At 34.9% G+C, this 24,976-nt stretch overlaps 2 protein-coding genes and 1 pseudogene across 2 annotated transcripts; 2 read left to right on the top strand and 1 right to left on the bottom strand.

Annotated features, from left to right (window-relative positions):
- The first annotated feature begins 386 nt into the window (after positions 1 to 386).
- Positions 387 to 5,851, top strand: LOC112790225 (uncharacterized). The gene is made up of 5 exons (XM_025832525.3): positions 387 to 791; positions 2,223 to 2,270; positions 2,393 to 2,499; positions 4,739 to 4,773; positions 5,528 to 5,851. The coding sequence occupies exons 2-5, from the start codon at positions 2,268 to 2,270 to the stop codon at positions 5,593 to 5,595; spliced, it is 213 nt and encodes a 70-aa protein (XP_025688310.1). The 5' UTR covers positions 387 to 791; positions 2,223 to 2,267; the 3' UTR covers positions 5,596 to 5,851.
- A 528-nt stretch (positions 5,852 to 6,379) lies between these two features.
- LOC112790224 (uncharacterized oxidoreductase C663.09c-like) lies at positions 6,380 to 8,543 on the bottom strand (annotated as a pseudogene).
- Positions 8,544 to 13,240: 4,697 nt separating this feature from the next.
- Positions 13,241 to 16,279, top strand: LOC112776058 (uncharacterized). The gene is made up of 4 exons (XM_025820027.2): positions 13,241 to 13,417; positions 14,426 to 14,594; positions 14,838 to 14,976; positions 15,556 to 16,279. The coding sequence occupies exons 1-4, from the start codon at positions 13,241 to 13,243 to the stop codon at positions 16,277 to 16,279; spliced, it is 1,209 nt and encodes a 402-aa protein (XP_025675812.2).
- Positions 16,280 to 24,976: the final 8,697 nt, after the last annotated feature.

Genomic DNA, 24,976 nt, shown 5'->3' with positions numbered 1-24,976 from the left:
TTTATTTTTATTATTAAAATTTTATTAAACACAATAATTTTTTTTTATTTTTTAATAATTTAATAGAACCAAACAAACACTTATAAAGTACCAATGGCCAATTAAAAAAAAATTATTTTAACATCTGAGAAAATCAACTTGATGAAAATGTCTTCTTGATGCAATATTTATTGTTGCACTTTTGTTATTTGTTAATTTATGTTTGGACCATTGTTCTGAAAATTTAACCAGATAGTCGGTTTGAATTGGTTAATCAGAAACCAATCATCTGTTCGATTCGGTTGATGTGAGTAAAAAATTGGCTTAGAAATTGGTTAAATCAGCGGTTAACCGGTGAATCGCGAAAACCGTTTGGTTTTTTTAATATATATTAAAAAAAATCAAACATTCAGAACCCCTCATCCACCCCTGTCCCTCTCTCTCTCTCTCTGGGCAAACCCTAACGACGGTAGGAACCCAGCCCCATCCCATCGTCGAGCTCTTCTCTTCCGATAGACGGTGTTATCGCCGCCGGCAGAGATAGAATTGGGTGCCGTCGTCGCTCGTGGAAGGTCTGCTCGCTTCTCGATCCTCTTCTCCTCGTCGAGTGCTTGCTCGGATACGCCGCCGCGAAGGGCTTCTCCCTCTTCGTCTCTGCTCGATTTGTTGGTGCCCATCTCTCTCTTCGAGTTCTCTCTCTATTCGAGGCTTCGAGCTCTCTCTGTCCCTCTCTCTCTCTCACTGCGACGTCTCTCTCTGATCGGCTGTGGAGTATTCGCCGCGCCGTCACCTTCCTTCCTCCCTCGCTGCTGGTAAGCACTACTGCCTCAATTTACTTTTGGTTATTTTCTTAATTTTATTTATTCTGATTTTTGAGTTGTTAGCCGTTGATTTTTCTGATTCTGCGCTGTTGGTGAACATTGATAATGCTAGAATTTTTTCTGATTCTGAGTTGTTTAGGTTAATTCTGAGTTGTTTATGCTGGTTTTTCTGATTTTGAGTTGTTAATTTTGGTTGCTGACTTTGTCTGATTCTGAAGTGTTGACGGTGGTATGGTAAAATTGTTTTTCATCATTTCTCATCTTTCGGTAGCACAAATTACATTTCTTTTTTTGTACATTTTTTGTTCAAATTTATTTTGAACTTTGAAGTATGCTGGAAAGAGTGTTTCAATTTTTTTTGCATTGAAAATTCCAAGCAAGTCCCTTTATTCTGGGTTTGTCAAAGTTTCTGGTTTCAATGTTGGTGAAATTCTCAATGTAAGTGGATAATAATAATAATAACTCTTGGTTTATATCATTTATGATTATGAATATTTAGTTTATTTGTTATTATTCTTTGTTTTTGTACTGATTTTCCCAATTGATGTGGTTTGAAAATTTGTAGGAGAATGAGAAGGAGAGCATCACAAGCAATACTATTCAACAATATGATATTGCTATTGTAGAACATTATAATTCTTATTGTTATTTTTTTGTTTTTATAATTTGTATGAAATTAGAATAATTGTTTGTGGTTGAACATTATTTTTCTGGTCATTTAAGTGCATTTTGATTTTTATGAGTAATAAAGATTGAAGTTGTTTGTGAATTTTTAATTATAAATTATGGATAATTTATTGTGAAATTATAAAATTTTAAATTTTATTAATTTAAAAATTATTGATTTTAAATATTTAAAATTATATATTAAATTTTTAATAATTTTATTTTATATTTAATTACACCGATTGAATCCCGGTTGAACCTTTGTACCATTGAATCAGTCATTCCATCGGTTTAGTAACTGGTTCGGTTCTCGCAACTTTGGTTTGGACGTTGTTCATAGTTTTGTGAATTTTAAAATTTAATTTTGCATACTAGATTTTAAAGGTTTCCAAACATAACTACATAAGAATTCCTCTGAGAAATGAATCCTATTCAGTTCTATTCAATATTCCATAAAAGAGAAACAAAGAAAGAAAACAAAAGTGGAGATTAAGTAAATTAATGAAGAATAGAGGTGTATTTCTCTTGCAGGGATCAACCACTGTCTTGTAACGTAGGATTATTATTATTTGCTTCAATTTTCGTAACCCACCAATTTTCTTATTTGCTTGTTCGTATTCTCTATTTTTCTCCTCCCTTTCAAGCTCTATGCCACCTCATCAATAATAAAACCATTCAATAGATCAGATCTTTTCTTGAGTCGATTTACTCAATTGTTACTTGTACGATTTACATCTTGCTATGTTTTTGTTACAGTTGGCGTAAGAAAAGGTGAAGAATAGTGAATTCTAATGTGTGAAGATGGTAAGGGATCTTCAATTCTGATTCTTGAATGAGTTTTTTTTTTCCGTTATTTTAATTTTAATTTTATCTACTGAGTGCAAATGCTTTGGTTTTTCGCATCCATTTTACACATTTGTTTTCAGTCCGCGCTATTCAATTTCCATTCGTTCCTTACTGTGATACTACTTGGAATATGTGCCTGCACTTACTTCAAGATGCAGTTTCCAGCAGTCCTTGAACAAAGAACTGGGTATGTATTTGTATCTATATACACACGTTTTACTTTTCATTGTTGCTGCTTGTTGATCCAGGATTTAGTAAAATGTGATAGTGATGGGTAATAGATAATAGACATATAATAGACATATAATAGATTGCACTACTGTAGTGTTTATGGAGATGTTGAACTGTTGATTATCCATCATAGCTTCATCTAAGTGCATATGCTTTCGTTATGAATGTTGCTTTTTGGTGTGTTGTTGTGAGGATATAGTATTTACTTTAGGGTTAGGATATTAATCTATGTTTCTTGGAGCAATTCAATTTGCCCACATGTTAGATGTAGATGACTAGCTTTTACTTAGTAAAATCTAAATTGGCATATGTGATACTCTCTTGATTTTCAGATGGAGGAGAATGGAGAAATAGAGAAGCTTTAGTTCAGCCATGAAATTTTCTATCCCATTTTTAGCCTTCAACCAAAAACACCCATTTTCTAAACCTTTATCAGTTTTACCTTGTTTGGGAGCTTATCTAAACATCTAAACATGGAAAACAATTGGGGATAATATAGTTCCTTGTCCTCAATGTGCTCCCTAGTCTTCCTAATGTTATTTTTATTGAACATTTTAGAGTTCTCTTAATCAACATAGTTATTAATCTTGAATACTAAAACAGAGCAGCTGAACCCTAATATGCTGCAATAGGATACAGGAGAGTGAGATTGTTATCACATTGAAGAGTAAGGCACAAGATGCAAACATTTATAAATAACACACAATCATCATCAATCTGATGCAAATTTAACAAGTCGCTACAACAGAAGTCCTGTAGCATAAGTGAGTAAACAAATTACAGAACCAAAACATAGTTATGTTTAGGTCTCTAGGACTTAAAGTAACTTATGTTTTAAAAATCTAAACATGCTCATTGGGTTGGAATAATTGTCTTCAATATACTACACGTAACTTTTCCATGTTAATTTCACCACTAATAGACTTGTTGATCTCTTCCTTCTCTTACATTTCTACATCATTGGCTTATTCCTCCTTTACATATTATATAGGTTCTTGTCCCTATGATCTAGAAGGACTTGAACTAGTTTTCTTCTTCACTTTTGCTTGTCGCCTCACGTTTTTTATAGGTGAACCAGTCCCAACCACATCAACCCAAAGTCAAAGTATCATTGTGAAAAATCAACACATCTCTAGCACATTCTCCATCTCCATGGGATTGGATCCTCTCATGTTTAATTTTAGAATGATCTTATTTGCTTTTTCATCATTATTTCTTTCAGAAAAAAACACCCAATTTGGTCCTTAAGGAATTCTAAATCAGACGCTTTGGTCCCCAATATTTATCCACTATAAGTCCTTAAGAATTACTCTCGCCAGACAAATTTGTCCTTTCGTCATTTTGAAGGGGGGACTAGGGGATCTATTTGTCCAACACACATTGAAAATTTGATTGAAAGTGACCGAGGGACTAATCAGTCCGACGAGAGTAACTCTCAAGGATTTTTGGTGAATAAAAATTTGTTGGGGACCAAAGTGTCTGATCCGAAAATTTGATGACCAATTTGGTTATTTACTCTTTCTTTTATGTCATTCTTGTTTGAGTCCCATTTTTAAAATCAATGGTGAGAAATCTCACATGATAATGACTTGTGAACATCTAACGTTTGGACGATCTGTTCCCTTATCTTGACTCATTTATCCTATCAAACAATCCTTGCTGTGTTAAACGTTATTTTGATATACTTAACTAAATCCGAGTCTTATAAATTTGGTCGCTAAATCTTTTTAGAGGGCGATTTTGACCTAAAAAGCCTTTGAAGAAACAGAGGCAAAATCGGGAAGGGTAAAAAGAAAGAAACTATCAATCCATAGGAAACAAGGGTCTTGGATTTTTAATCTGCATAGTGCAGTAGTGGCTACTATATGGTGTGACTCTTGGTTGTGATTGAAACATGTGATGATACACCTTTAGCATCACAACATCCCCATGAATGGTGCGCGCATGACGGCACCATTGTTTGCGGTTACCCTTACTCTTTCTACAAATGTTTGATAATATTCACATGTGAATTTACATGTTCGCCTCGGTCAATCACAATTCTTTTAGAATCCTTCACCTAGTTATATTATGTTTTTATTCTTTTGAATCATTGGATATATCTTTTGGATTTTGCAAATGTGTTTGCTTTCTTCATAGCATATGTTTAGAACTTGCTGAACAAGTGACATTAATGACAAGTTCTTTTGCAACAGATTTCGTGGGTTCTTTTGGAAGGCGGCAAGAATAGGTAACACTCTCCTATTTGATTTACTACTGTGTGAAGTTTCATTTTAATTTTTCATATGTCCTTTCAAATATCTAGTTGTTTTCTTTGTTTATGCTATGGAAATAACTGGAGCAGAAAGAAGGGTAGGGAAGAAGCCATATCTGCATTTGGTTTACCATGGATTTTTATCATTTTACTTTTCCCTTTGGTTCTGTAAATTTTTTTTCATTTTTTCTTTTGCTTTGCTCCATGTGCTTGATGCTCTAAAGATTTCTCCATTTGTCAATTTATCATGTACTGCAATATTTTAAACAAGAAGGATATAGACTCTTAGTGAGTGTTTATGACTTACCTTTCTTGGTTGAAAATCTAGGGATATAATAATTCATTATGATTTTATGATGGATGCCAATAGAGAAGGTTTGGATTTTAGTTGTAATCTCATTTTGTTTCTGTGCCAATATTCATCTTTTACAACCTCAACCACTTCTATAGATATTTATGTATCTTTTCTATGAATCCTAGTTATTTTGGAGCATTCCTCCTTCAAAATGCATTTTAATGTCCTGTGATCTTCACAAGGCTAAATTATGGTAGAATCCTTGAGTCCTAGCTTTACCATTGTGGGGATGTATTGAGGAATATATTTTTATGTTAGATATTTATTTTGCCCAGAAAGCTCTAAAATGAAATGCTACAAAGTAAGTGAGCATAAAAATATATTTGATTGGATTATAATCAGTGATTTTATCTTCTTGAGTTGTTGCTAAAACAGGGGAACGATTAAGCCCGTGGGTATCCGTAGGTTGCTTTATGATGGGTGTTTCAATAATCTTCTTCTGAGCTACATTATACCTCTAATCAGTGGTAGGTTTTCTCTTTTAAACATACAAATATCGGTGGTCACGAAATTGATATTCTTGCTTAATGTGTAATTTTATTCCCCATCAAAGTTTTTAAGAGTTCCCTAAACCATATAGTGACTTGTAAGGCTGTGTTGTTTTCTGTATAATAATGTTCATAATTCGACAGCTGTAATCTTTTTTGTAACTCTGACATGTTAATTGTTTAATGTTAAAGAAATTGAATCTTAATCTGATGGATGCTGACTTCGTGATCATTGATATTTTACCATTATCTTTGTATTTCTCTATATATAGCTTCTCAAGAACACTCTTATGTGTTGTAGACTTTTGCTTTCTGTTTTAGTGAAATTATAGATTTGTAGTCTTTTGCTAAAATTACATGTTTTGATTTTTTCCTTCTCTCATGCCTTCACATCCTCCTTTCATATAAATATTATTGATCATGTTAGCATTTATGAAAATGTGTGTGTGGATTATGGGGTTGATGTTGAGGAGAGAAGCAGACACAATAGCATAATTTAGTTTATTAATACTTCAATAGAATCTAGCATAAATATTATGCATCGGTTCTTTATTCAGTTGAATAGGAGAGAAAGCTATAAAGCTGTTTCAGAATATTAAAGTAACATTCTTAATAACCGGACATGTTAAGGTTTTATCCCCTCATTCAATTAAGAAATTAACCGAAGCAAATGTTACTCCAAAGGGAAGTTTTTTAAAATAAATAAAGATAACGGAATTAGCATTAAACAATGTTAATGTAGTGAAACAATGAACCAAGTGCATTATACTATTGTGAAACAAGAAGAGTGTTATTGATATTCACCAAAAGCATATATTCAGGAATAATCAATGAATCAATGAATTCAACACTAGTCACTGATATCATTATTACATCTTAAATAAATCTTTTAAAAAAAAAATTGATATGGGTTACCAAGGAATTTCTTGGCCATCCCAAGCAAAGAACTTGCCATTGTCATTACTCTTGACATTGTCAATGATGCTTAGCAGCTTTTGCACTGAGAACTCTTTGCTGAAGAGCTTCTCTTTCGGAACATTCTTCTGAAATGGCTTCGAGAGATCGGTGTCAACTGTGCCGGGATGCAGTAAAATGCAGACAATTGGATCCTTTTCTCTTGCAAATTCAACCGCAGCCGTCTTTGACACTGCCAACAGAAATATAAAGTTCATCAAGGTTGCCATTCAAAGAGTTTTGGAAATTTCAAATTCAACTTTTAAGGCCACTGAAAAACAAGAACTACATCTAGCAACTCATCTGCTACATCTGTGTAGAATCTTAACATACATGCATGATGAGACTAAGAGAGTTATCATATTGAAAATCCCATGACAATGATCATTTAAGAATTTAAAAAATAAAAAATAAAAAGTATAAGTCTTACATTGATTGAGTGCAGTCTTTGAAGATCCATACGAGTGCCAACCACCGAGATGATTGTCCCCAATAGATCCAACCCTTGCACTCAAACTGGCCACCACTGCAGTGCTTCTTTTTTACCTTGATAACTAAGATAGGACCGACGGCGTTAATCTCATACGTAAGCATCAAGGCTGATTTTTCCAATTTGTTGAGTGATGTCTCTGTATTATAAAATCAGCTTTTGCCTGAGATTACAAAAGGAAGCTTCCATTTCAAGTCCAATACCAAAGAATGAAACAAAAACCATTACCTGGTTGTAATACTTGAGGTATGGAAAGAATGCCAGATGCATTAATGAGAAGGTTTAGATGGCCGTATGTCTCTCTAACTGACGATGCAGATGCCTGAAATCTTATGAATGAAACACAAAGCTTAGCAACTTATTCTGTTTTGGAATTAGTTAGATCTAGAAGTGAGCCACCATAGTGCCTAAAAGATGATATGAATTCGATAATTCCGTCAGCAAGTAGGCTTATAGGGGAACTGAAAATTCCATCACATACCAGATGCCAGCCTAATCCATTAAGGTTGGACTAAGGGGAAAGGTAAGTAGATTTAATGATTTTGCATTGATAATAGATTAGGATGGATATGTTGAATGTTCCATATGCATGCGTATGACCTGAATTGAAGTTTCAACAGTCAAATCCAAGGGCAAAAGTTTTAGACTTTCAGCAAATTTATCTTTGAGCTGGGCAAGACCTGTTGAAGCATCAGGATTTCGGCAAGTAGCAACAACATGCCCTTTATCATTTTTCTCTAGCAGCTGTTTTACCTGTACAAGACAGAAACTGAAAGCAGTGTTACTATGCAGCCAAGATTATTCACCTGAAAAAGCTGAGAATTGTGGAAGGACTTGTCTATTCTAAAGAAATAGGGCAATTCTCTCATGCTGAAATGGCCAAATTGGTCCAAAAGCAAAGAACAAATCAAAGGGAGCAATTGATGGAAAACAACACTGATGAGTTATAATTTTTTATACAAAAACAATTTCTAAACCCAGAACTCTTATACATATGGTAAAAGTAAAACAACTCCAATTCTCACAAGTAATACTAAAACTATGATTTAAATAGCAACACAATATTATAAGAACAGAATTATCAATAACATAAAGGGAGCAAAATAGTAAGATAATAAAAAGGTAAAATTTTGAGAATATGGGGAATGTAGAAAGAGTAAAGAACTCACAAATTCAAGGCCAATTCCTCTGGAAGCTCCCTGAACCATGGAAACCCCAGCATCAAATTTGAGAGAAGAAGAAGAAGAAAAGGGCCTTCGGGTGAGTGATAAGACTCGCGTGGCGCGTGACGATGCCATGAAATAGTTCTGGGTTGACAACTGCATCAAATCAAAGCTTGAACTGAAAAATGTTGAAGAAGCGTGGCTTGTTAATAACCATGAAAATTGTTGTTCACTTTGTCATGGAACATGGCAACGTCGTTAGAATCAGTAATGCATGTGCTGTTGTAATGGGTCTCTAATACTTTAGAATATTAAATAAATTAAGTTTTAGTAAAATAGAAAAATAAATTAATCTCTTATTTTTACAATCTAACTTATCATTATAATTTAGTATCAAATAATTTGATAATATACAAATTAATTTGAGATATAGTCTGTTTTTTTCTTTTTCTACTTTAACTAAATGTCTAGAATATGTATTTTTGGCTTTTGGATACATTTATAAAGATTGGATCAAACTTTTCCATTTACTTTCTGATCTTTTTGTTTGGATTGATGTGTTAGTATATTCTCTATCTTTTTCTAGTAAATTTGTATTTAATTTGTTGAGTTTAATCAAGAATTAAATATCTTTTAGCCACTATGGATGCTACTTTGAGTTTTGTGCATTTCCGTTTATTTTAGGTAGCATTTGGATGGATTTGACGGAGTTTTGTAGCAAAATAGGAAGAAAGCGAATGATGCTGTCAACCCCGACCTCTTTGCAATCAAACAGGAATAACTTGAGTTATAGAGGTTCAATTGACGTGATTTCAACAGCATTGGAAAGCTAACTTCCAGGATTTTCCAACAATGTATAATAGTGCACACTTCTTCTCCAGTATTCTCGGCCTCCTCCACGTTAAACTTGAGCTTTCTCAAATTCAGCGTGGAGTCTAACACACCAAAGGAGTCCAACGCACGCTGAATCCAAGTTCAGCGTGGATTCAAAGGAGAAACAAAGGAAGCACTGTCTCATCCACGCTATACTTAAAAAATTCCAAGTTCAGCGTGGATCCTAATACCCCAAGTGATCTCCAGGCACTCATACAAAGTTGCGCATGAAGCTAAATTAATTTTGATTGAATTTGTATTTTATTTTAAAATAGGATAAGATATTATTTTGGTTTTAGAAAATATATTTTATATTAATTAGGATTAGATATAAAAGGGAAAAGAATCAGCTCTTCGGGCTACTTTCTTCTCTTCTACCTCATTCCGCAATTTACAGTTTTACAAATCCTAGTTTTCTCTTTGAACCATGAGCAACTAAACCTCCACTGTTAAGGTTAGGAGCTCTATCTATTGTATGGATTGATATTATTATTTTTCTATTTTAATTCATGTACTGATTTATAATTCAAGAATTGTTTCGTTCTTTATCTTATGAATTTGGATGGAACCGAAGTATCACCCTTGTTCTAATTGAGTTCTTGTATAACTTAGAAAAGTTCTTTACTTGAACAACAACTTGAAAACATCTTCTCCTAAATTTCTAATTATCTGGACTTAACGGGATACGTGACATATAATTCTCTTATATTTGGGTAATTAGGATTTCTGTGGCATATAAACTAGAATTGAACTTCACCCTCTAAATGGAATTAAGTGACCAAGGAATTGGTGGTTGATGAATTTTAGAGGAGACTAAAAAAGTCTAAGAAATTAGGATTTAGTCACATATAGTTTGTCATGAATTAAATCTTGCATGATTAAAATAGTTAGTAAGAAAAGTCAATCCGAAAAATAGATAACTCCGAAGCCTTAACTGTTTCTCCATATATATTTCACAAACCGTTTACTGCTTGCTTTCTGATTTACTGAAGTTAATGTTTCATGCTTTTGAACTCTTAAATACCATTTTCTGTTTGCTTAACTAAGTAAATCACTTCATCATTGTTGCTTAATCTATCAATTCTTATGGGATCAACCCTAACTCACTTGAAGTATTATTTGGTACGACCCAGTAAACTTGTCGGTTAGTTTGTGGTTGTAAATTCCATACCATGACCCAACCCAATAAACATGCTTTTAGAATTTGGGTCCTTGCTTGGGCTTGGTCCATAAATAAAATCCAATTTAATAAACATTGAAGATTATTAACGTTTGGTTTGAAAGACATAGACGCAGAGACACAAATACGTTAGTACATGTTCATTGTTTGTTTGTTGAGACACAAATCTTGATGAATACATTAGTACACAAGGCAGCGTTTGGTTTGAGAGACATAGATACTGAGACAAAGACACAGTGGTACACGGTGACACATGTCTGCTGTTTGGTTTGGTGAGACACAGATTTTCGAAGATCACGGGAGGACACGGATAGACACGGAGACATTAAATTTGTGTACCTCCAATTTGGTGAGACACTAAAACACAACTTGTGAGACACTAATTTTTTACTCTTTTATCCTTATTGAAACTTTAAAATTTGTCCTCTTATCTCCCCAAACCTTTCTTTTTTCTCTTCCTCTTTTAAATTTTATTTTCTTCAAAAAAAATTGTACATTTAATTTTTTATTTATTTAAATTTTGATTAATCTTTGATAAATTCTCAGTTTTAGTTTTTTATTTTTTCAAAAAATATATATATTTAATATTTGAATGATAATTTAAGATGATATTAGAAGAAATAAAAAATATTAAAAGAAATAAAAATTCAATGGTGATGACATGTAGTGTTTGAGATAATGGATGTATAGTATAATAGTAAAACTTGTGGTAGAATGAAGGGTAATTCAGTCTTTTTAAAATATATGTGTCTTATTTTTTATTTTTACCAAATACAATACATAGGCACAAATATTTTATATCCATGTCTTTAATGTCTATGTCTTTATGTCTATATCTCATTATATACATCAACCAAACGGAACCCAAATGCACACAGAATACATGTATTTAGTGTACTTCCAATATATTGAGACACAAAGACACAATCAATTGATATAATTTTTTACACTTTTATTCTTTATTAATTTTTACACAATTAATTTTTACATTTTTATTCTTTATCATTTTTTAAACTTTTATCCCTCATTAATTTTTTATATTTTTATCTTTTATTAATTATTACAAAATATAAAAGGTTCTAATTTTATTGTGTCTTATTTAATATTTTATCAAATACAATACACATATACTAATAATTTATATCCATGTCTTTAATGTCTATGTCTCTGTATCTCTGTCTCAACGAAGACATAAATCAAACGCTGATGAATGAGGGTCTGTGTCCCTTAACCATCTCTCCCGGATTCAATATTCACTGAAAGATAAGAATGGAGTTTGTTTGATTGGGAGGTCACCCACTTTACCTATCCGTAGGATTAGTCATTGGATTTACGGTCTAATAGATACCCTAATGCAAACAAAAAAAATTTAAAGATTGATTTCTTTTGTCCAAAATTAATAGGATTAGTCAAACTAATTTTCAACCGGTGAAAGTATCTTGCCAAACAAGGTTATGGGAACTTTAGTATATATGATTGCGTTTGTTTTTTAGAATAGAATAAGATAAGATACTGAAAATAAGATATAAAAAATAGAGATATAAAATTTTGTGTTTTTATATTTTATTTGGTAATAAAAAGAAAAATTATGAAAATCTATTCTCATTTTTTTCATTTCAAAAATTTAAGAAAAATATAATATAAAAAAATATAATGATAAAAAATTAACAAAAATAATAAAAAATTAAAAAAGTCGTATTTTTTGTTAGTGTCTTGGTGTTCTTTTTATCAGGATGAATATAAAATACACTAATTTAATATCTCTAGATATATTACCTCTATGCTTCTATCTATATTTCATTGATCAAATATAATTTTGTGTTTTTGTATCTATGTCTCAATGTTCTATCTTTATAAACAAATACAATCTATAAGAAGGAATGTCTATGGTGGAAAAATTTGCATCCGATTTTCTAAGGACCGTGTAGAAATATTATAATTGTGTGGTGGAAATTAGCTCCGTACATGGAGTATTATTTGTGTTATATCTAATTCATAATTTAATGTAATTACAAATCGGTATGATGTAGTTCGTTTGGTTTAGTTTAGTAAATTTAATATTGGTTAGGGTGCTGATGTAAGAGGTTCAAGGATTAGTGGACCCTAGTAGGCTTTTTTTTTTAACCAGCCCTTTTTGATGGAAGATATTCAATTGTATTTTTATCGGCTTATACTACTAAAGAGAGATTTTTTTGTGTCATTTTTTTAATATGTTCAAATTAGATGGTTAAATAAACTATATATTTATTCATTAATAAAAAATATATATATATTCAAGTAGAATATATATATACAATTAAGAGTAAAAAAAATTCCAATCCAAAAAGAAAGAGTAAAAAAATTTCATGTAAAAAAAATAGTAAAATAATTTTTAATCCATTTGTTGTTTTGATAATAATCGTTACAAGTGTAATATTTCTCTCATCAATAAAAAATGAGGTTATTATTTAAGAAAAATTGAGTTGTTGGAATAAATCAATAAAACCAATTTTTATCACCGTAAATGTATGATGTTTTGTGGTGTCACTAGTTTTTTGTGCTTTAGTTATCGAGTAAATAAGGAATGAAGTAATAGTAAATAATAGTGAATAATGAATTAATAATTAATTTTATTTCGAAACAAAATACTAATTGTAAGAAAAAAAATTAATCCTTTAATAATATTATTTAAAAGCCGCTCTAAATATATTGACTAAATAGATAGATATACAACAATAAAAAAATAATAATTATATTCTAATAAAATTAACAATTTTTTATTAAAAAAAATTAAATATACATCTTCAAATTATGACTTAGAATTACAGTTTTTGATTTCGATTTTTTAGGGTTATGTTTATTAGCCCTATAACCTAATCGCAGTTTAAGTTGGATGCCTTCTCGAGTACCTATTCCTTTGAGATAGATGGAAAAGCAGTGAGCTTCAACCTTGATAAAGTTATGAAGCATCCACCGGAAGGTCACTCTATCTTCCAGTGTGATATTATTGATGAGACTGTGGCTGAAGTTCATCAAGAGGCAATTGATGAGAAGAACATGGTTCAAGGTGCAAGTGTGGGGAAGCCCTCTGAGTATACTGAAGACACCTTGCCACCTCCAGTGGTTCCGGATGATCAAGTGCCAATCCATGAGCTAAAAATAGAGTCGAAGAAACTTCCACCTCACCTAAAGTATGCTTATCTTGAAGATAATCAATAGCTCCCAATTATTATTGCAAAGGAACTTACTTCCCAACAAGAGGAGCATCTGCTTAGTGTGCTGAGAAGAAATAAGAATGCTATTGGGTGGAGTTTGGCGGACATAGTAGGTATAAGCCCTTAAGTCTATGAGCACCGCATTTTTCTAGAGGAGGGAGTGAGGCCTATCCGTCAACCTCATCTATCCAATCTCAGATAGTGAATGTGTTAGTCTAGTACAGGTGGTTCCAAAGAAGTCTTATGTCACAACAGTGAAGAATGAGAATGGGGAACTCATGGTTACAAGAGTGCAGAATTCCTGGAGGATGTGCATTGGCTACAGGAGCTTGAACCAGGCCATTCGCAAGGATGACTACCCATTACCTTTCATCGATCAAATGCTTGATCGCCTGTCAGGTAAATCGCACTATTGTTTTCTAGATGGTTATATTGGTTATTTTCAGATCCATATTGCTCTAGAAGATCAGAAGAAAACAACTTTTACATGCCCCTTGGAACGTATGCATATAAGAGAATGTCTTTTGACTTGTGTAATGCACTGGCTACATTTCAAAGATGCATAATGAGTATCTTCTCAGATCTTCTTGAGCACTGTATGGGAGTTTTTATGGATGACTTTAGTGTTTATGGTGATTTCTTTGACCTTTGTTTGGATAATCTAGCTAGAGTATTAGAAAAATGTGTTAGTTTAAACCTTGTGCTTAATTTTGAAAAATGTCATTTTATGGTCAAGCAAGGTATTGTTCTAGGCCATGTTGTTTCTAATATTGGTATATCTGTTGATCCTGCAAAGGTAGATGTTATTTCTGGTTTACCTTACCCCTCCTCCGTGAAGGAAGTCCGTTCTTTTCTTGGTCATGCAGGTTTCTACCGGCGTTTTATCTAGGACTTCAGTAAGGTTGCATTACCTTTATCTCATCTACTGCAGAAGGACGTAGAATTTGATTTGAGTGAAGATTGCATGGAGGCATTTGACAAGCTGAAGATTTCCTTGACACAAGCTCCTATTGTAAGAGGGCCTGACTGGAGTAGGCCGTTCGAGATCATGTGCGACGCATCAAATTATGCAATAGGAGCAGCGTTGGCTCAACGCGAAGGTAAGGATCCATACATTATTGCTTATGCTTCTAAAACTCTAGATAGTGCCCAGTTTAATTATACTACCACTGAAAAAGAACTGTTAGCTTTTGTTTTTGCTTTGGATAAATTCAGAGCTTATTTACTTGGAACTAAGGTGGTAGTATATTCAGACCATGCGGCCTTGAAGTATTTGTTAGCTAAGAAAGAGTCCAAACCAAGGTTAATCTGTTGGATATTGTTGTTGCAAGAATTTGATTTAGAGATCAAAGATAGGAGTGGCTCCCAAATTTTAGTGGCAGACCATTTGAGTCGCCTAGAACACATTAAAAGTGACTCCACTCCTATCAATGATGCATTTCCACTTGATAGCTTACAAGCAATATCTGAGGTGGTTCCTTGGTATGCACCCATAGCTAATTATTTGGTTATTCGTACCTTTCCTCCAAATTTTACTAAGCATCAAAAGGACAAGCTTAAAAGCGAGTCCAGGTATTACATATGGGATGACCCATATTTGTGGAGATGTGGTGCTGACCGAATAATTAGAAGATATGTGCCACATTCCGAAATCCAGTCAATTTTAGAGGCTTGCCACTCTTCTAAGAGTGGTGGACACTTTGGTCCCCAAAGGACCACTAGAAAAATCTTGGACTGCGGATTTTGGTGGTCCACTCTTTTTAAGGATGCTAATATTTTCTGTGACTCTTGCCACCAATGCCAGAGGTTTGGAAATATATCCAAGAGGAATGAGATGCCCCAACAACTTATGTTATTTTGTGAAATTTTCGATGTTTGGGGCATTGACTTCATGTGTCCATTTCCAAACTCAAATGGTTTCTTATACATCTTGTGAGCTGTTGATTATGTTTCTAAATGGGTGGAAGCAATTTCTATCCGTACTGATGATGCTAACGTTGTTGTTTCTTTTGTTAGGAATAATATTATTTGTCTCTTTGGATCACCACGAGCAATCGTAAGTGATCAAGGCTCTCACTTTTGTAACAGAAGAATGACAGGTTTACTGAAGAAAGATGGCATCATTCACAAGGTGGCGACGACTTACCATCCTCAAACAAATGGCCAAGCCGAGGTGTCCAATAGAGAGATCAAGCACATACTGGAGAAGGTTGTCAAACCTCATAGAAGGGATTGGAGCACTAGACTTGCAGATGCGCTTTGGGCTTATCAAACAGCTTACAAGACACTCATCGGCATGAGTCCGTTCTGCTTAGTCTACAGAAAGGCTTGTCACCTTCCGGTAGAGGTGGAACAAAAAGCTTATTGGGCTGTGAGAGAATGCAACTTAGGATTGGGAGGAGCCAGAATTGAAAGGAAGTTGCAACTACAGGAATTGGAGTGCCTTCGATTAGAGGCATATGAGAACTCAAGGCTCTACAAGGAAAAGGTGAGGGCGGTGCATGACAAGAACATCAAGAGAAGAGAGTTTAGAGCTGGGGATCAAGTCCTTCTCTACAACTCAAGGCTGAGGTTAATGCCGGGCAAGTTGAGGTCAAGGTGGGATGGACCCTACGTGGTGGAGAAGGTGGAAACGTATGGAGTTGTCCACCTAAGTCACCCCTCAAGCCCCTCCATCTTCAAGGTCAATTGCCACTGTTTGAAGCTGTATCATGGTGTGAAGATGAAGACTAACAAGGAGTTGGAGATTTTCCTCTTGAAAGATCCAGCAAAAGAAGAAGACTGAGCTTATGGACCGTCCAACTTAAGGACGTTAAAGAAAAGTGGTAGGTGGGAGGCAACCCACCATGGTATGATCTTCCCTTTTTATTAGTTCTATTTTACTTATATCAGTGTTAATTTTCAGTTCTATATGGTTACCTTTATTTTGCTTTATATTTTCACATTTGATTAAAAAAAACGTGCATACGACGCATAAGCGTTGATGACGCGCACGCGTCATGTGTAGGTTCGCACTTTTGAAAAATGAACAGAGAGTTACGCTGGAATTGTGCAGGAGGGGTGCCTGGCGCATAGCCCACCCCATGCGTACGCGTGACATCCGCGTACGTGTCACCTGCATTTTTAACAATGCACGCGTATGCGTGGTATACAAATCAGCGTAAATTGGTGATTTGAATAGAGAGTTGTGCAGAAATGATGCTGGAATTGTGCATGTGGCGCGACGAGTGGTCACGTGTACGCATAACCAATGCTTATGCGTCACCTGGATTTTGGCTTACGACGCGTGCGCATCATAAGCGCCACGTCACTTAACTCAGCGCACCGCCCATATTTTCTTTCTTTCCTTCTCCTCTTCTTTCTCTAATCCTAATTCTCCTTCTTTCTCTTCATTATTTATCTCTCTTCCTTCTTACTTCCTTCTTCTTCCCTTCTCTCACCACCACCGGTGGACTACCTCCGGCGACCACCAACGCCGGCAACTACAATTTCCTTTTCTTTTCTTCTTCTCTTACCACTCCTCTTCTCTTACACTTACTCCCAATTACCTTCCTATTTTCATCTTCTTTCTAAGGTTTCTTTTCTTCCTCTCTTCTACTCTTTAACTCTTCTTTTTGTTTTTGTACCTGACTATTTTATTTATTTTTAATTGCTTATTAGCTTTGTTATTTATAATTTCTTTTTTATTCTTTTATCTTGCATTTTTATGTTGGTGTTGGAGCTTTATTTGGGTGATTATTTTGCTATATTCTAGCTTGTTTATGTTATGAGGTGTGCTTTGACAATTGACATTTTATTTTGGCTCTTATATACACTTGGATTGATTACCTTACTCCCTATTTTTAATTTGCACCCTAAGTGTTTGTGAAAAAGCTCTCATGATATTTTGATTTAAATTCTATTTTATTCTTGCACTTTAATGCCTCTTTTTCATAACCCTTGCAATCCATGTGTATTGAGTTTATTATTCATTAATTGTCATCATAAAAGTGCTCATAATTTTGTTACATGTGACTATTAGTATTGATATTGATGCTTGAGCTACTCTTCTCATGCTTGTTACTTGCATGCCTTTATCCCTCTTGAATCTAATTGTTATGATATGCCTTTATGATTTTACTTGATGTCTTACCTGTATGTTGTAGCTACCATGTATTTAAGACATTCTCTTTCCTTTTGGCATTCATTATCACTTAGACTTTCTTACTTCTGGTGTTTAGCTCTCTGTATTTGACAATTCTTCTCTTTCTTCCTTCCTCAGGATGGCCACCAAGAAATAAAAAGAGAAGGCTTATGACAAGTCACCAGTGAAGAGGGAAACTAAAAGAGCACCGGCTAAGACGCAACCCTCCACAAAGGTCAAGCCGCCTACTAAACATGTGAAGAGGACCATCCGAGTGGATGAAGCGGAGAAGGCATTTTCTGCACGGGATTCCGCACGGTTCACTAACCGTTAGTGTAAGCGGATGTTCCCTGTCTTAGCAGAGAGAAACTACAATAATGAGCGCCGGCTCATCCTTCCGACACATTTCGTTGACTTTGTGGTGCCTCGCATTGAAAGGAGACAGTGGGGATTCTTAAGAAGGCAGCCGCGAGAAGCCAATCTATCTTAGGGAGTTGAATTCTACTCCAACTCTCACTCGCCTACCTTACAGTCTGTCTATATTTGCCAAAAGCAAGTCCTTGTCTCCAAAGGTGCCATTCAGAGAGTATTGGATCTTTCACGTAGCCCAGAAGGGTTGGATGCCTATTAAGTGGCCTAGCTTGAGCACCAGACATACCAGTTTGACTGGGACAGCATCCTTGGTGTCATCGCCCTACCTGACAGCAACTGGATTTATGGACAACACCAGACTCGACCCAAGGGCATCTCCGCCCAAGCACTCACCTTAGAGGCTCACGTGTGGGCACAGATTATGCCCCACTACATCTTTTCGAGCACTCATGAGTCCACCTTCACTGCTGACATGGCCGTTCTCATCTGGTGCAATCTCACAGAGCAACCCCTCAACTTGCCACGTCTCATCTGACAGGCTATGGGACGAGTGCAGATCGCGGGCAACCTACCTTTCCCGGCATTGGTTACAGACTTGGTATCTGCAGTTGGAGTCTCCTATCGGGCTGGGGATATGAAGGCCATGATTCCTAGGGATGATGAGTATGTCCCGAATGGGAAGTATATCTGACCTCCAGTACCTTTCGCAAGCCAGACTGAAGGCCCGTCCTTCGACGCCCCTTCCTCTTTCACTCTACCATCATCCACACCACAGGCACCTTCCACCAATTAGTTGCTACTTCAGATCCTTGAGAGGTTGGACCGGCAAGACCGGCGGATTGAGCAAATAGAGCGCCGTAACAAGCGCTGATACAACTACTTGAAGGAGCTGATTGTTAGCACTCACCCACCTCAAGAAGAGACAGATACCCCGAACTCCACTTCGCCTGACAGCATGGAGAGCCATGACGAACCGGACAGTGGAAGTGATGATCCCAACCCCATGTTGCTCATAACTGATGGTACGGAGGGCCGTGCCAATCTTTAAGTGTGGAGAGGTCGGTAACTGACTTCTGAAGGTAACATTTCTCTCTCAACACCAATATTTCATTTTTCTTTTGTTAGATAGGATAACTTGCATGAGTAGTAGTTACTCGCATTTAGGTACAACTTGGTTGAGTGATAAATTCTTTTTCAAGACACTATTTTATAGCATTTCACTAAGTTGAATTAATAATTTTTTTGAACTTGTTTGAAGATACTTAATTTAGAACATGGTTTTAGAGCTCGAACACACAAAAATCAGTGAGATTTTGAGCCTACTTGATTGGTTGTATTTTTATCAAACAATATTTTATTTTGGTGTGTGTTGTTCTCTCTTAAATTGTGATCTATATCTTGCTTGATTCTATATTTTTATGGTTTCATGTATGCATGCACTTATGTGATTGAGGCCTTGTTTCATTTAGCTCACATACCTATATGGCCTTACCCTATCATTCCCCTTGCAAACCAATTTTGAGCCATTTTACCCCATTTATTCTTTATTTTATCACAATCATTAACTCTAAGCATAAAACAGTAAATGTCCCTAATTTGAATCCTTGATTAGCTTAGACTAGTGAGGTGCACATGAATTAAGTGTGGGGAAATTAAATTGGGGAATACATGTTTAGGAAATTAGGTATTTTATATTCTTATATGAAAATGTGAAAACAGTTTGAACACTTGTTTATGCATCTAGCACATTAATCATATGCATTAACTCACTGAAAAAAAAAGAAAAAAATATCAGAAAAAGAAAAGAAAAGGGCAAATAAATAAAAAGGGGATAAAATACCCCAAGTGAAATAATTAATGCATATGATTTGTATTCAAAGGACATTAGGGTGCATGAATTTGTGACAAAAATAATCAATGGGTAGTAGGTATTGCATTGTAATGGCTTGGAAGGTCTTAGGTTAGGTGAGAAGTTTATGTTAATTAAGGATTTGGATTTTAGTCCACTTAACCAAATACATTCCTACCTTGACCCTAACCCCATTACAACCCTTAAAAAGACCTCTTGATATGTGTATTTGTGCATTAAATTGTGTTGATTGGTAGAAGAAAAGCAAGCCTTAGAAAGCAAAATTAATAGAGAACCGAGAGAATCGAACCTTAAACACTTGCGTGATTAGAGTGTATACACTTCCAGTGGTTTGATGCTCGATTCTGTGTTCCTGGCTTTCATGAGCTTTCTTTTTACAAGTTTACTTGTACTTTATTTTGTGATTTGAATTAGTGGAATCCAGTTTGTATTTGTTTTGGAGAATTTGTTTACTTTTAACCAAGTTAGTAGAAGCATCTTAGCATGTAGTTGCATTCATATAGACAGGTTGCATTGCATATGTCTCACTTTTTCTCCGTCACTCTTTTGGTTTCCTTAAGCTTAGCATGAGGACATGCTAATATTTAAGTGTGGGGAGATTGATAAACCACTATTTTATGGTTTATCTTATACTAATTTGAGTGGATTTTATCAATCATTCATACACTTATTCATGTAAATCGCATGTTTTTCATTTCCTTCCTAATTTTGAGTTATGATTGAAAACTTGCTTCCTAAGCCTTAAAATTGTTAATTTTTAATTTTTTCTCTATTACCATTCGATGCCGTGATGTGTTTGTTAAGTATTTTCAGGTTTATAGGACATGAATGGCTTAAAAGATGAAGAGGAACCATGTCAAAGTGGAGGAAACACAAGAAACCAAAGAGATTAAAAGCGAGGAGCGACGTGCACGGACGGCTGACGCGTGCACGTGAAATGGCACATCTTACAGCAACGCGTATGCATGACCGACGCGTACGCGTGACAAGTGCAAAAGCCCAGCGACGCGTACGCGTGACAGAGCGTCATGTACTGCACTTATCAGAACTCGCTGGGGGCAATTTCTGGGCTGATTTAGACCCAGTTTAAAGCCCAAAAACGCATACTAGAGGCAGAGGTGTAGTTGAGACTGGACATACTTTCATTTTTCACTTTAGTTTTGTTTAGTTTTTGAATTCTAGAGAGTGAAACACTACTTCTCCTAGGGTTCTTAGCATTTCTTAGTTTTGCTTTTGGATTGGATTTGGGAGAGCTGCTACTACCTTCTATTGAAGTCATCATCTCTTTAGTTTGCTTTCCCAATAACTCAATTACTCTTTTTATTTAATTGTTTTGTTCTCATATTTGGATATTGTTATTTTGAATTCTATTAATGCAATGAATTATTTTCACATTTGATTATGCTACTTGTTTAATCCCTTTTAATTAATTGTTTATGCCAATTTTAATTTAATTAATTTTCCAAAATTACCATGTCTTTTATTTACTCCTTTTACATGTTTGTGAAAAAGGCATTCATGTTAATGGAGTAGATATTCCAACTTGGCTTTGGAGTTGATTAATTGAAAACCCTTGAGTTGTAATACTCATGTATTAATTGGTAATTGGAAATTGTTGTCTAACTCGTTTTCACTAACTTTAGTCCTTCCCTAGGAAGTGACCAGGACTTGTGAACCAGATATAGTGCTACCTACTTGACTTTCCTTCATTAGTTAGAGGATAACTAAGTGGAAGTAATAAACTTTTACCATTATACCTGAAAAAATCAACAAGGATAGAAACTCCAATTAATTTTCTCCTAGCCAAGGGCTTTTATTTCAAATACATAACATCTCTTGTCATTATTCATTGCTTTAATTTCTGCTTATTTAATTTTTCTGTTCTCAACCTTAAAAATATTTAGAAAATTTCTGATCAATAATTTGCATCATTGTGTTAACTCTTTGGGAAATGACTCGGGATTCTACTCCCGGTTATTTATTCTTAATTGTGACACACTTCTAAATTAATAGTGGGAATTTTGTCGGTTAAGACTGTGCTTACAATGCTATTTTAGAAAATAATTTTTAGAAATTCTTAACTGGCATTTTTCCTCCCATCAGACTCTAGGTAAGATATAGTGATGTTATCTACTTGCTCTGGGTTAGTAATTGTGACACGTGGGTTGATGAAGGGATGATGAATGAGTTTTGAACAAGATATGCTGAGAATGAGCATGATAATGAGAGGTGGGGATGAATGATGATGAATATGTCTATGGTTTCTCTCTTTTTGTAAGAGTGATAGGGCACTTATTCCATCTAATGGTGATAGGGCACATATTCCCTCTAACAGTGACAAGACACGTGTTCCCTCTAATGGTGATAGGGCATTCTTCCTCTAACGGTTAATGGAGGATTAATGTCGATAAGGAATTTTTCAATAAATCGCGTTGCAAGTATAGTTCTAAACTGACATATGACAAACCCCATTTTGACGGTTTATCTTGTATTGATTTTAGGGGATTTTATAACCTTTACCCACATTTATTCAATGAAATAGCATGGTTTTGTATATTCTCCTTTAATTGTGCTTAAGAGTGAAAACATGCTTTTTAGGACTTAAAATAGCTAAATCTAATTCACCTTGATTCCATTAGATGCCTTGATATGTTTGTTAAGTGATTTCAGGTTTAGGAGGCAAAGATTGGATCAAGGGAATGAAGAAAGAAAGCATGAAAAGTTGGAGAACTCATGAAGAAATGAAAGAACCGGAAAGCTGTCAAGCCGACCTCTTCGCACTTAAATGACCATAACTTGAGCTACAGAGGTCCAAATGATGCGGTTCCAGTTGGGTTAGAAAGCTAACATCCGGGGCTTCGAAACGATATAATATTTGCCATAGTTGCTACACGTATGGTGGCGCGCACGCGCAAAGTACGCGCACGCGCCGTTGGTGCACGTGATCACTTCATGCAAACTCGTGGCTAGCGAATTTACAAGCCTTGTGGGCCCAATCCAACTCATTTCTAATGATATTTAAGCCAAGGATTGAAGGGAGAATGAACATACTTTACCATATGTTAGTTACCATTAGTTTAGTTTAGTAGTTAGAATTAGTTTCTAGAGAGAGAAGCTCTCACTTCTCTCTAGAATTAGGATTAGGATTAGGATTAGTTCTTAGATCTAGGTTTTACTCTTTGCTTTCTTCTACTTCTACCTTTCAATTCTTTGTTGTTACATTCATCTCCCTCTATTCTTGTGTTGTAATTTCCTTTATGTTGTTCTTATACTTTGATTGTAGATCCACTTTTGTTCCTTCCTTTCTCTTTCAAATCAATTCAAGGTAAATCATAATAATTGTGTTTCTTTTGATTTGTGTTGTTAATTCCTTTCAATAATTGTTGTTAGATTTTGTTCTTGTTGTTGATTTACTATGTTTTCCTTTTATGCCTTCCAAGTATTTGATGAAATGCTTGGTTGGATTTTAGAGTAGGATTTTATACTCTTGGCTTGGAAAGGTAACTTAGGACCTCTTGAGTTACTAATGTCCAAGTGATTGATGATTGGGAGCCATTGACTCTAGTTCTCACTAATTGAATTAGTGGAGAGTTAGGACTTATGGACTAGGATTGATATAGCTCATTTGACTTTCCTTTACTACTAGTTAGAGGATGATTTAATGAGATTAATCCTTGCCAATTCTCATATTGTGGTTAGTGATTAGGATAGAGATCCTTGACCACCAACCCTTGCCAAGACCTTTTTAGCCATTAGTTTACTTTCTTGCCATTTATCTTTCATGTTTCTTATCCAAAACCCCAAAATAACTCATAACCAATAACAAGACACTTTATTGTAATTCCAAGGGAGAACGACCCGAGGTTTGAATACTTCGGTTTATAAAATTAGGGGTTTGTTACTTGTGACAAACAATCTTTTGTATGAGAGGATTATTGTTGGTTTAGAAACTATACTTTCAACGAGAATTCATTTGTGAAATTCTAAACCGTCAAAAATCCGATCGTCAACATACAATCCTCAGTCAACGTTTAATTTGTTTGTCATAATGCAAACCAATAAAAATTACCGAAGTATTTAAATCTCGGGTCATCTCTCAAAGAAATTGCAGGAAAGTGTACTTATTATTGGTTGTGGGAAAGTATTTTTGGGGGTTTGAATGATGAACAAAGAATGCAAATAACAAGAAAATAAACTAACAACTAAGAAAATCTTAGCAAGAGGTAAGAATTGGAATTCTTATCCTCATTATCATCCTCAATTGTGATGATAAATGTAAATTGCCTTCACTTAGTTAACCTCTAACCAATGAAGAAAAGTCAAGTGCATACAATCAAGTTGAGTTCACAAGTCCTAGTCAACTCATAGTGAAAGACTAGATTTAGTGAAGTTCAAGCTAACCGGCAATTATCTTCAATTACCAATCAACAAGAGATTTTAATAATTCAAGAGTCTCCAAATCACCAACCCAAGCCAAGAACACAAAAATCTAAAACCCAACCAAGCATGTTATCAAACAATTGGAAGGCATAAAATAAATGCATAGAAAATTAACAAGAATATAAAATCTATGTCTACCAAATGTAAGAAAATGATAATAACAACTAAATCAAGCAACAATAAACAAAGAAACGTCAAATTACATTAATGAAAATGGAAATTAACAAAGTGCTCATAAACATAAAAATGACATAAAAGGAAAATTAACCATATAAACTAAAGAGCAAATATGTAGCAACAAGAAAGTAAAAGAAAAACTAAACCAAGGCAAGAATTAAACCCATCCTAAGAGAAATTATCCTATTTCTACCCTAATTCTAGAAAGAAGAGAGAGATTCTCCCTCTAGAAAACCTAACCTAGAACATGCTAAAACCAAATATGACTGCTTGTGTCTTCACTGCTCCATCCCCAGCCTCTTGTCTTCATTTTCGGGCTTGAAACTAAGCTAAAAGCAGACCAAAAATCGTCCCCAGCATATTTTCCTTATTGCAACACGTGACGCTCATCATGCGTACGCATCAGCCACGCGTACGCATCGTTGAACTATGCGCAAGGTCACGCGTACGCGTCAGTCACGTATACGCGTCCTGTGGACTCTGTACTTGGTCATGTTCAC

The sequence above is a fragment of the Arachis hypogaea genome, chromosome 3 (assembly GCF_003086295.3).
Source record: "Arachis hypogaea cultivar Tifrunner chromosome 3, arahy.Tifrunner.gnm2.J5K5, whole genome shotgun sequence".
NCBI lineage: Eukaryota > Viridiplantae > Streptophyta > Magnoliopsida > Fabales > Fabaceae > Arachis > Arachis hypogaea.
Note: the sequence above shows the minus strand (reverse complement) of the source record. Positions and strands in the feature narration are given on the sequence as shown.